This window comes from Hypanus sabinus, chromosome 24 (assembly GCF_030144855.1).
Source record: "Hypanus sabinus isolate sHypSab1 chromosome 24, sHypSab1.hap1, whole genome shotgun sequence".
In the NCBI taxonomy this organism is placed as follows: Eukaryota; Metazoa; Chordata; class Chondrichthyes; order Myliobatiformes; family Dasyatidae; genus Hypanus; species Hypanus sabinus.
Window position 1 is genome coordinate 27984143 of NC_082729.1, and position 13573 is coordinate 27997715.

At 42.4% G+C, this 13573-nt stretch overlaps 1 protein-coding gene across 1 annotated transcript in view; it reads right to left on the bottom strand.

The window, feature by feature from the left end:
- The window catches only part of LOC132380723 (synaptonemal complex central element protein 1-like), a 166981-nt gene that overhangs the window by 13061 nt on the left and 140347 nt on the right, over positions 1-13573 (bottom strand). The window contains exon 9 of the mRNA XM_059949713.1: positions 5893-5959. Within this exon, the coding sequence (XP_059805696.1) occupies positions 5893-5959 (67 nt within the window). The remainder of the gene's footprint in view (positions 1-5892; positions 5960-13573) is intronic.

Genomic DNA, 13573 nt, shown 5'->3' on the forward strand with positions numbered 1-13573 from the left:
AAGGGCTGATAAAATGTCTAATTTGCAAATTACTTAAGAAATGAGTGTTGGTTAAGTTAAACTTTGCAGACAGTTGTTCAAATGATGAAAAGCAGTTGAATTTCATAGATCTTTAAAGTGCCTGTTGCCCTTTCTATACTAGACTTGAAATGTTGGATCATGCACAGAAAGCTGGAAGAGGTGATTATGTAGAATAGGGCTTGAAAGAGAGAAGCCACAGAGACCACTATACTTTCTGAACTGAACCCACACTCTCAGGGTGTGCCTGATAACAGGATTAGCAATTGGTTTAGGTGTAAGAAAAGGGAGTGCGGATCCAAGAAGTTCGGAAATAGAGGAATTCTTAATAGAGTTCAGTGCCATTGCCACCTATATTGGGCAGTCAGATCGGTTGTGGAAATGAGACCAAAAGATGAGATAGCGTATGTTAGCTGCCCAATAGTATAAGCGGAAATTGGGCAGAGCCATGTCCCCAACACTTTTAGATTTTTGAAGATGGACTTTATTCAGTCGGGGACACTTGCCTTTCCATAAGTAGGATAATATGACTGAGTCTAGCAGGTCAAAGAAGACTTTAGGAAAGAAAATTGGTATGGATTGAAAAAGTTATAAGAACTTAGGAAGGATGTTCATTTTGACAACAGTAATTCAGCCCATCAGGGACATGGACAGGGGTGACCACTGTGCTAGGCTCTGTTTTGTATCATTTAACAAATTAGTGAAATTTTCTCCAAAAAGACGCTTATAATTCCTTGTTAATGTGATGCCAAGGTAAGTAAATTGGTTATTCACTACTTTAAAAGGGAGGTTATGGAACTCTAATGCTTGTGCTTCTCCATTTATCGGAAAAAGTTTGCTCTTGTGTAAATTAAGTTTATATCCTGAAAACAGGCTAAATTTGTTAAGGAGTGAGAACATGGAGGGTAAGGTGGTGATCGGGTTTGATATAAAAAGTAAAAGATCATCAGCAAAAAAGGAGACTTTCTGCTCAACTCCCTCCCTCCAAATCTTCATCAGATCCGCACAAATGTGGAACGCAATCGCCAGTGGCTCTGTGGCCAGATCGAAAAGTAACAGGCTTAAGGGTTCCACATTTGAGATTGAAAGGTTGAGATTGCTGAGAGTTGGTCAAAACAGAGGCAGTGGGACGCAAATATAACAGTTTAATCCACGTGATGAAAGTTGGTCCAAAATCAATTTTTCTAAAACAGCAAAGAGGTAATTCCATTCCACACAGGAGAACACTTTCTCTTCAACTAAGGAGATAACTCATTCAGGAATCCCAACTGAAGGTGAGTATAGGATATTTAAAAGACAGCGTATGTTAAAAAGGGGAGGTGATTTTGACAAAACTGGTTTAGTCTTCAGAAATAATAGGAGGTAGGATGTTCTCTAATCTACGGGCCAGAACTTTAGCTAAGATTTTGACATCAACATTTAACAGACAGATTGGACTGTATGAAGAGCACTCTGTTGGATCTTTGCCTCTCTTCGCTAGAAGAATGATGCACTCCTCATTAAATGATGCGGGCAATTTACCTTGTTTAAACAAATCAGATAAAACCAAGGTTAGTTGAGGCGAGAGCAGTGATGAAAATGATTTAAAGAATTCTACAGGGAACCCATCGGGTCCTGGAGATTTACCAGTCTGCAGTGACAAGATGGCTGAGGATATTTCCTCTAATGAAATTGGCTCATTCATTTTCATTTTGAGATCAGGAGAGAGCGTAGGGATATTTAATATATTTTAAACATTCTCGACCAAAATGTTATCATTTGGGGATTCAGAGGCGTAAAATCAGGAGTAAAATTTCCTGAAAAATGTGTCATTGATCTCAGAGTGATTCGAGGTGATGGTTCTGTTTTCCATTCAAATTTTTGTGATGTGTTGTTTGGCTTTGAAGCCCGTTAATTGGTTGGCTAAATAGTTACCAGATTTGTCACCATGAATATAGAACCAGCTCTTGCTCTTCAAGATTTGGCGTTCAATTGGGTGAGTGGAAATAAGATCAAATTTAATTTGATGTTCCACTCGACTTTTTTGTACAGCTCTGGATTTTTAATTTGAACATATTGTTGGTCTATTTCTTTAATCTGATTGGCCAGGTCAAGTCATTCTTTTTTTTCATATCCGCAGTGTAGGAAATTATTTCACCCCTGAGGTATGTTTTCAAAGCGTCCCAAACAACCAAGCTTGAGGTTTCAGGTGACGTATTGATATAAGGAAAAAGATTATCTGGCCCTCCATGAATTTTACAAAGTCATCTGACAGTAAGATCAAATTAAAACACCAATGCTTATTTACTTGAGGAAGGCCAGGAAGGATTATAGACAGGGCAACTGAAGCATGGTCTAATATCACAATGCTCTGATAAACGCAGAAACCTGATGGAATCAGCTGATTATCAATTAGAAAGTAGTCAATTCTAGAAAAGGTGTGATGGATGTGTGAGAAGAAAGAATATTCTCTCTTATTTGGGTAGAAAAAGTGCCACATATCAGAGATGCCATAGTTAAAGAGGAAGGTCTGAATTAATGAGGCAGATTTGCTTAGTACTCTGGGAATAGGAGATGATTGATCCAGCACTGGATCTAACCAATAGTTGAAGTCTCTGCCTAGTATGAGAGAGTATGAACACAAATCAGGCAGCGCAGAAAAAAAAACATCCGAAGAAGTCCACATTATTCGAGTTAGGAGCATATATGTTAGCCAATACTACTAGCATGTTATAGAATTTCTCTGAGACAATGACAAAGTGGCCGTTTGTATCTGATATTTTGTTGTGGAGCTCAAAGGGAACATTTTGATTTATGAGAATTGAGACCCCCGGCTTTAACCTGAAAAATGGAGTGAAAGTGCTGCCCCGCCCATTGTGACATAAGACGGGAATTATCAGAACTGCAAATGTGTGTCTTGTAGAAATGAAATTGTTGTGTTAAATTGTTTCAGATGTGAGAACACCTTTCTTCTTTTAACAAGATGATTTAGCCCCTTGACATTCCAGCTCACAAAATTTAACGTTGAACCATTCTTTTTTAAAAAGGATACAGGTTGATAGGCACAAGCGGTGTCATGTTTTCAGGTATCAGCGCTAAGGCAAAAGTGTAATACAAAGTGAAACAGGGCAGAAGTAAATCCTTTATAACAAGGACTTCTAAGGGTTCTTAAAACAAAACTGGCATTGGAATACTCTCCCCCCACCACACAACAAGACAGCTGCCAGAGAACCTAGAACAATAATCATCCAACAGTACAACTTTCTGTCACGCATATCATCTTCAACTCCATCGTCGTTATTTAAAGGAAACAGTAAGCATTCAACACTCCTAATCTGACAATATGCTTAATGAGAAATAAAACAATTCCTCCAAGGTTTATTAGATGTGGCTCTAAAAATTGAACCATAAAACAGAAATATAAACTGATATTTAGAAAAAATAAACAGACTTTACCTAGTGCTCTTCCCATGAAAGGTTGTAGAGTTCACTGAATTGGAGGTAATAGGAAGTACTCTCGAGAGAGAGAGTGAGAGCAGACCGAATGAGTACTATTCCACCTATTATGGTAATCAGACCAGACCTCACTAACCAAGCACTGCAAATGTTACCTGGCAGAGGGTATGGGGAAAAAATATTTTATGAAGAATCCAGTGTAGTGGGGAGGCTATTGATGTATTTCCATGCTTCATCTACTGAACATAGCCATTTCTTGTCACCGCTGGGAAATGTAATGCAGAGCCGTGCAGGGTATAGAAGGGAAGGTCTGAATCCTCAGTTGTATAGCTCCATCATTGGAAGAATAGTCCTCCACAACCCGAATCTGCTGGCCGCGGTATTCTAACTTCCCTCTCTGCTGGGCCTCCCTAACCAGGAGATCTTTAATCTGGTAGCGGAGAAGTCGAAGAATAACCAGGCGAGGTCTCTGTCCTGGGGCTGGTTTAGCTGCTAGTGAACGGTGGGCTCTATCAATCTCTGGCGAGGATGGAAGCGTCTCCTTCCCAAAGATCTCACAAAGCAGACTGGAAAAAAATTCAGTAGATTCGGGCAGGCCCAGGATGCGTACGTTCTGCTGTCTGCTCTGGCCGTCCAGGTCAGTAACTTTAGCCATTAGCTTGATATTGTTTTCACGTAAGCTGGAGCAGATGTTTTCCAGCTCACTGGTGCGCTGGCTCTGGTCATCCGTAGCGAGCTCGAGAGAGGGTAAGCAATGGCCATGGTCCTCCATCTTGCATTGGATTTGATCAAGTTTCATTTCCAGCAGGCTGAAAGAAGATTTAAATTCAGCTGCTAACGCCATGTGGTGTTCGTTTAGTTGAGTGGAGTTAGCCTCTACTGTCAGGCCAGCCACCAAATCATCTTTTTTCCCAGATTTGATACTCTTTGAGGTCATTGTGGAGCGAGTAAAGTCGCAGGCAGGGGGAAGGGCAAAAAAATCCAACAGCTTGATATGAGAAAAGGGGGAAGAAGGAGTGTGAAAATAGAAAGTAGGATGGAGCGCATGTTCTCTGCATTTAGCTGCCAACCGGAAGTCAAATCTTTGTAGAGCCTTACGGTCAGATGCTTTGTGATTCTCATTCCAGATGGCAATGTAGCTGGTCACCCACAGCCAAACAGAAAAGCCCCCCTTTATTCCTACTCTTTGCCTTCTGCCAGTCAGCCAGTCTTCTAACCATGCTCGTACTTTTCCTATAATTTTAATCTTGTTCAGCAACCTCATGTGCGGCAACTTGTCAAAGGCCTTCTGAAAATCCAAATAAGCAACATCCACTGACTCTCCTTTGTGTATCCTGCTTGTTATTCCCTCAAAGAATCCCAACAGATTTATCAGGTAAGATTTCATGAGAAGTAGACTAGGGTTCAGAGCCCAGGGGTGCAATCCATCTGGTCCAGGTGAAGGCCTATGAGCTTCCCAAGCACCTTCTCCGTAGAAATAGCAACTACACTCACTTCTGCCCCTGGCAGCCTCGAATTTCTGGCATATAGTGGGCGATTTCCATAGTGAAGACTGACATAAAATATTTATTGAATTTGTACATCATCTCTTTGTCCCCTAATACTACCTCTCCAGCAAGCAGTCTGATCTGCATTTTATCTCTCTTCATAAATCTGAAAAAAACCTGTTGGTATCCTCTTTTATATTATTGACTATCTTATCTTCATATTTCACCTTCCCTCTCCTTATGGCTTTTGGGGTTGCCTTCTGTTGGTTTTTAAAAGCTTCCCACTAATATTTGCTATATAGTATTCCCTCTATTTTGCTTTCATTCCAGATTTTTCACAGGATTGATCTTGGGAATGAAAGAATTGATGTATGAGCCCTTGATGGCTCTGGGCCTATACCCGATGGAAATCAAAAGCAGGCGCATTTCATTGAATACAGAAAGGCCTGGATAGAGTGGATGTGGAGAGGATGTTTCCATTTGTTGGACGGTCTAGTATCCAAGAGCAAAGCCTCAGAATAACGGGACATCCCTTTAGAACTGAGGTGAGGTGTGTTCATCCAGAGGGTGGTGAATCTATGGAATTCATTGCCACAGTCAGCTGTGTTTAAGGCAGAAATTGATAGGTTCCTGATTGATAAGGAAGGTCAGGATATGGGTAGAAGGTGGGTGACTGGGGTTGAATAGCCTTAATCTACGTTCTGTTATTGTTTTTCCCTTTGTACCACTGAATAAACATGCCTGGAATATAATAAACCAATTACACAAAGCACGGGTACAATTTTGTGAACTATACATGATAGTGGAAAAAGATAGAGAGAAAAAGAGATGGAGAGATAGAAAGAGAGACAGACAGAGGGAGAGAGAGGAAGAGGGGGAGAGGAGAGAGGGAGAGGGGAGGAGGAGAAAGAGAAAACTGTAGTGCATAAAGAAGGATGGGTAGTAGGGGTACCTTCAATGAGGAGCTGTTGCTTAGTATTCTCAATGTTGCATATCTCTTGTTGAAGTCTGGCTGGCTTCTGATGGGAAAGATAAAAACAGAAAAAACAGTGATTACAATAGGTCCATAAAACATAGGAGCAAAATTAGTTAATTCTGCTCATTCAGTCTGCTCCACCATTCCATTATGGCTGACTTAGCCTTCTCAACCCCATTTTCCTGGCTTCTCCCCGTGATCTTTGACACCATTATTAAATAAGAATCTATCAACCTCTGCTCTAATACACCCCACGACTTGGCCTCCATGGTCGTCTGGGGCAATGAATTCCACAGATTGAGTAAAGAATGAAGAATTTCCTCGTTATCAGGGGTAGTAGTAGGAGGAGACAGAGACTGTACTTAAGAGCATATTCCTGGGTTACAGCCCCTTCAACAAACAATTAGCACAGCAGCATCTGACACAGGGTTTCGACCCAAAACGTCAACAGTCCTTTCTTTCCACAGGTGCTGCTTTACCCACTTAGTTCCTCCTATGAATTGATGTTGCTTCAGATTCCAGCGCCTGCCTTTCAGTTGAGTGTTGGAGAGTGTTTGGAGACCATTCCCCCCCTGACCCCAGTTAGGAAGAGAGGGCTAGCGATCAGCCTCCCACCCCTCTGCCTGTCTGACTCACAGGGCAAGGTAAACTGACGGAAGTACAAGAGGTTGCAGACGCTGGAACCTGCAGTAACACACACAAAAAAACTGTTGGAGGGACTCAACGGGTCGAGAAGCATCTTTGGAGGGAAAAGAAACTGTTGGTGCCCTAGAAATAAGTTGATTGTATAAAAACAAGAGGCTTTGCAACACCTGTGTGTTGGGAATTTGCCCTAAAAGGAATCACAGATCCTTTGGGCCACTATGCCATACAGAAAACTAAATAAGTTAGTAATTAGATGCCTTACTAAACTAATCCCTGCTGCCTACTCAATATCCATATCCCTCAGTTCTCTGCACATCTATGTGCCTATCCAAGAGCCTCTAAATCACCTCTATTGCATCCACCTTCCCCCACCCTCTCAGGCAGTACATTCCAGACATCCATCACTCTCTGTGTTAAAAAGGAAACTTGCCCTTTACATCGAGGTTCATGAGAATGAAAGGGTTAATGTACGAAGTGCTTTTGATGGCTGAGGGCTTGTACTCGCTGCAGTTGAGAAGAATGAGGGAGGATCTCTTTGAAACCTATTGAATATTGAAAGGCCTAGATAGAGTGAACGTGGAAAGGATGTTTCCAGTAGTGGGGAGTCTAGGACCAGAGGGCTCAGCCTCAGAATAGAAAGATGCCCCTTTAGAACAAAGATGAGAAAGAACTTTCTTTAGCCAGAGGGTGGTGAATCACTGGAATCCATTGGCACAAATGGTTGTGGAGGCCAGGTCATTGGGCAGAAGTTGATAGAATCATGATTACGGGGAGAATGGGGTTGAGCAGGATAATAAATCAGCCATAATTTAATGGCAGAGGATACTCGATGGGCCTAATGGTTTACATAATTCTACTCCTATGTCTTACGGTTTCCTTAGAACTTGCCTCCTCTCATGTTAAATCCATGCCCTCTGGTATTAAACAGTTCAGTCAAGGGGAAAATGCTACCTGCAGTCTACTCCAAATAATTTTATAAACTTCGATCACACCTCCCCCCTCAGTATATGCTACTTCAGAGAAAACTACTATAGTTTGTTCAATCTTTCTTCAATAGTTCAATAGTTTTTACCCTCTAATCCAGGCATCCAGAATAAAATTCATTCTCAGGGACCTTGTGGAAGCAAAAATGACAATCGGTGTGAAATTTAATGTTTTTCAACATGTGTTTTGTTACTCATATAGAGATGCTGTGGCTCTGTGTTGGGGAAAACTGCGGTATGGATTGTTTGCTAGGAACACAACACCTCCCCAGCACACTACCCCCTCCATAATGGGGGAGGGGGTGACTTCAATCTGGCTTCCTCCAGCTGAGGATTATTACCACCACAGCCCCCAAGGTAGCTGCAGGGGCTGCCTATTTGCTTGTGTTTTTGACTTCCCCCATCGGTTCAGCTATAACTCTTGCGGGACTGAAAGAAAAGTCCCGAATGCTTGAAATCTGGGAATAAGAAAGAGAAAATACTGTAAATACCCAGCGAGTCGGGTAGCATCTATGAAGAGAGAAACCATGTCAATTCTGACCCTTCTAGAGCTTTCCTTATGATGTTTAGTCCATTGAGCCTATCCTGCCTCAAAGAGAAATCCTGTTTTCCCCATTAACTCCTCCCAGATTTTTGCAATCATGAATGGGAAGGCCCTTGGGTAGGGCTTCCCAACCTGAAGTCCATGGACCCTTTGGTTACTGGTAGGGGTCCATGGCATTAAAAGGATTGGGAACCTCTGCCCTAGGGAGTATCAAGGAACAGAGGGATCTTGACATGCAAACTACAGACCTCTGAAGGTGGCAGAGCAGGTAGAGGTTTTATAAGCTGAGGCTTTATGAGGCACTGGTAAGGCCTCACTTGGAGTATCGTGAGCAGTTTAGAGTCTCTTATCTAAGAAAGGATGTGCTGACATTGGAGAGGGTCCAGAGGAGGTTCATGAGAACGATCCAGGGAATGAAAGGTTATGAGGAATGTTTGATTTCGCTGTACTCATTGGAGTTTAGAAGGAGGGGTAATCTCATTCATTCTCACAGATGGCTGTGGAGGCAAAAGTCACTGGTTATACTTAAAGCGGAGGTTGATAAGTTCTTGATTAGTACAGGCGTTAAAGGTTACGGTGAGAAGGCAGAAGAATGTGATTGAGAGAAATAATAAATCAGCCATGATGGAATGACACAGTGGACTCAATGGGCTAATTGGCCTAATTCTGTTCTTATGTCTTATGGTCTTATAACATGGTTGGGAAGGCACAAGACAGGGGTGGCAAACCTTTTTGAGGACATGTACCCAAATTGAAGATAATCTAAAAAATTCTCTTGTATGCCATGGTAACTTTGAGCGGAGGTTATCACTGATTAATACATTTGAACTTTTTGTTATGAACTTTTTAAGGAAAAAGGATAAGCTTATTAATGTGTATGCATCATTTTACTATTACTAAAACTATAACGCAGATTTAAATAAATGAAACATTTTAGAAACTGTATTGTTACTGTAACTGTTTACTATCCAAATACTGATATGTACACCAGGTCTGGCAGGATTTCTGTTATTGACCTTCATTAGTCATGGGAATTAGTTCAAGAGCTGCGAGGTAATGTTGCAGATCTGTAAGACCACACTTGGAATAATGTGTTCACTTCTGATGGCCTCATTATAGGAAGGACGTGGAAACCGGTCTTTGAGTCAACCATTCTATTGTCCGACTTTGTTTGCCCTATGTTAATTTACACATAGTGAGGAGTTGCCTAAAGATTCTTAGCAATATGGTTCCACTTTCAGTTTGTTGAATTGTAAAGGTGGATAAAATTAATGGCTTTTTGGGCAGGTACATGGATAGGAAATGTTTAGAGGGATCTGGGCCAAACACAGTTAAATGGGACTGGCCGAGGAGGGCAACTAAGCCACCATGGAGGAGTTGGGCTGAAGGGCTGTATGCCTTAATGACATTATAAATGCATGAGGTCGCAGGGAAAATATGCACACACTGACAGCACCGGAGGTCAGGCTCACCTATGGTCCTACCCATTGCCCCTCAGCTAGTAATGGCTAATTCTTCTCTTTCTGCTGCTTCAGAGGATAGGTTAAAACTTTGTTATCTAACCCGCAAAGTGGTTCTCTGCTTTTATTTCAGAGTTACGGCATTTACAGATTTTTTTGATTAATGCCAGTAGACTCAACTGCAATACTCGAGCCTCCAGAGTGGGACTGGAACTATCAACTTGGGGCAGAGGTAAGTAGATACCCCACAAAACCACCTCCAACACAGAGGTGACAAAGGCAGTAATTTTACACTGTCAAGGTAGGGTTGAATGTTTTCTATAGCTAGATTTAGATTTATTTAGTAATCTAATCTTAACCTACCAGAGGGGAGCCACGTGATCAGATCTCTGGTACTGAGTCTGGCCCTGTGGCTCAGAAGGGAAGGAGGGAGAAGAGGACTGCAGTAGTGATAGCTGATTCCATATTTAGAGTAGGCAAGAGATTCCGTGGACGCGATAGAGACAACCAGATGGTATGCGGCCTCCCAGGTGCCAGGGTCAGGGATGTCTCAAATTGGGTTCATGACATTCTAAAAGCCTCCCATTCTGAAGCAGCAGCCAGAGGTCCTGGTAGATAGAAGCATCAATGACACAGGAGGAGGTCCTGTAGAGATAACTTAGGGAGCAAGGTAGAAAGCTAAAAAGCAGGACATCCAGGATAGGACTCTCTGGATTGCTGCCTGTGTCACACATCAGTGAGGGTAAGAATAGGATGGTTTGGCAGATGAGTGCGTAGCTGAAGAATTGGTTCAGGAGGCACCACTTGGATCATTGGGATTTCGTTAGGGGAAGGTTTGAGCTGTACAAATGGGATGACTTATACCTGAACCTGAGGAGGACCAATATCCTTGTGGACAGGTTTGCTGGAACTGTTGGGGATGGTTGAACTAATTTGGCAGGGGTACAAGAAACTGAGTGATGGGGCAGTTAGTATACAAGCAGAGGCAGTGTGCAGTGAGACTCTCAGAAAGGGCAAAATTGAGGTCAGTGGGATGAGCTGACAAAACCAAAAAAAGGTGATGAATACAGGACTGAAGGTAAATGATCTTGTAGTGCAGTTAGAAATTGGCAGGTATGACGTTTTGGGCATCACTGAGTCACTGGTGAAAGAAGTTTATAGTTGGGAACTTAACATGCAAGGATGCACATTTTATTGAAAGAACGGTGGTGTCACTGTTTAAGACAGGGTCTTAACAAAATCTTTTGGCACATTGGCCTTCATAAATCAAAGTATAGGTAGTTATGTTGAAATTTTATAAGATGTTGGCGAGGCCTAATTTGGAATATTGTGTGAAGTTTTGGTCACCTACCTACAGGAAAGATGTAAATAAGATTGAAAGAGTACAGAGAAAAATGTTGCCAGGACTGGAGCACCTGAGTTATAAGGAAAGATTGAATAGGTTAGGACTTTATTCCTTAGAAGACTGAGGTTGGTAGAGGTATACAGAATTATGAGGGTTCTAGATAAGGTAAATGCAAGCAGGCCTTTTCCACTGAGGTTGGGTGGGACTACACCCAAGGGTGTAAAGTGAAAAGATTAAGGGGAACATGAGAGGGAACCTTCACTCAGAGGGTCATGAGAGTGTGGAATGAGCTGCCAGCACAAATGGCACATGAAAGCTTGATTTTAACATTGAAGTGATGTTTGGCTAGGTACATGGATGCTAGGGCTATGGTACATGGTACATGGAGGGCTATGGTCTTGGCACAGGTCAATGGGAGTGAGCAGTTTAAGTGGTTCAGACCAGACAAGATGGGCCGAAGAACCTGTTTCTGCGCTGTAACTTTCTATGGCTATAACTTTATGACAGGCAGGTAGGTTGTAGAGGTGACATATCTCTGATGGTAAAAAAAAGAGCTGACATAAGATCGGAAGATGTAGAATTATTGTGGGTAGAGTTAAGGAACTGCAAAAAGACCCTGATGGGAGTCATATACAGTAGCCAGGATGGGGGATAGGAAGTGTATGTCAAAAGGGCAATATTATGATAGTCATGGGGGATTTCGATATGCAGGTAGATTGGGAAAATCACATTGGTGCTGGATCCCAAGAGAGAATTTGTAGAATGCCTATGAGATGGCTTTTTAGAGCAGCTTGAGCCCACTAAGGGATCAGCTATTCTGAATTGGGCACTGTGCAAGGAACTAGATTTGATTAGGGAGTTTAAGGAACCCTTAGGAAGCAGTGATCATAATATGATGGAATCCACCCTGAAATCTAAGAAGGAAAAGCTAAAGTCAGATGTAGCAGCATTGTAGCTACAATTACAGAGGTTTGAGAGAGGAGCTGGCCGAAGTTGACTGGAAGGGGACACTAACAAGGATAGCAGAGCAGCAATGGCTGGAGTTTCCTGGAACAATTTAGAAGGCACAGGATAGGTACATCCCAAAGGAGATGTATTTTAAAGGTTGGATGATGCAATCGTAGCTGACGAGGTAAGTCAAAGCCAACATAAAAGCTACAGAGAAGGCATATAATAACGCAAAGATTAGTCAGAAGTTAGAGGACTGGAAGCTTTTTAAGAACAACAGAAAGCAACTAAAAAAGCCATGAGGAGGGAAAAAGGTGAAATATGAAGGTTAGCTAGCCAATAACATCAAAGAGGATATCAAAAGTTTTTTTCAGATATATAAGGAATAAAAGAGAGGCGAGAGTGAATATCGAACCACTGGAAAATGACATGATAGAGGTAGTAACGGTAGATGAAATGAGTAAGTATTTTGTAACAAACACAAAATGCAGGAGGAACTTAGCAGACCAGGCAGCATCTATGGAGAAAAGTACAGTCGATGTTTCGGGCTGGGAGAAAAAAAAGCTCAGGAGTAGATAGGAGGGGAGAGAGAAACGCCAGGCAATAGGTGAAACTTGGAGGGGGAGAGACAAAAAAAAAGAATTAGGAAGTTGATTGGTGAAAGAGACAGAAGGCCAGGGAAGAAAGAAGAAGGGAGGAGGAGGAGCACCAGAGGGAGGCGATGGGTGGTCAGATGAGAGAGGGACAAGGGGATGGGAAATGGTGAAGGGGCATGGAGGCATTACTGGAAGTTCGAGGAATCAATGCTCATGCCATCAGGTTTAAGGCTACCCAAATGGAACATAAGGTGTTGTTCCTCCCGACAGTGGAGGAGGCCATGGACAGACATTTTGGAATGGGAATGGGAAGTAGAATTAAAATGGGTGGCCACCGGGAGATCTTGCTTGTTCTGGCAGACAGAGTGTAGATGCTTGGCGCAGCAGTCACCCAATCTATGTCGGGTTTCACCGATATACAAAAGTCCACACCGGGAGCACCAAACTCAGTATTACAAGAGGCCACACCAGAAGCACTTACCAGTCTTTACTGTGGAAGACACTAGCGGTATGCCAGAAGTTTGAGAGCGTCAGGGGACAGAAGTGAGTGCAGGTGCTATTACTCGGGAGAAGGTGCTTGGGAAGCTAAAAGTCTATAGGTAGATAAGTCAACTGTACCAGATGGACTACAACCCAGTGTTCTGAAAGAGGAAACTGAAGATATAGTGGAGGCATTAGTAATGATCTTTCAGGAATCAACAGATTCTAGCATTGTTTTGGAAAATTGCAAATTTCACTCCACTCTTCAAGTAGAGAGGGAGGCAGAAGAAAGGAAATTATAGCCCAGTTAGCCTGACCTCAGTGGCTGGGTACATGTTGGAGGTGATTGTTAAGGATGTGGTTTCAGGGTAGTTGGAGTCACTGATAAGTCAGCATGGCTTTCTTAAGGATAAATCTTGCCAGTCAAAGCTGCTGGAATTCTTTGAGGAAATAGCATGGATGTTACTTACTTTGAATTTCAGAAGACCTATCACAAGGTGTTGCACTGGAGGCTGTGTAGCAAGGTAAGAGCCCATGGTATTACAAGAAAACTACTGGCATGGATAAAGGATTGGCAAAGAGTGGGAATAAAGGGAATCAGTCTGACAGGTTGCGGGTCAGTAGTGGTGTTCCTCAGGGTCCGTATCGGGACCGCT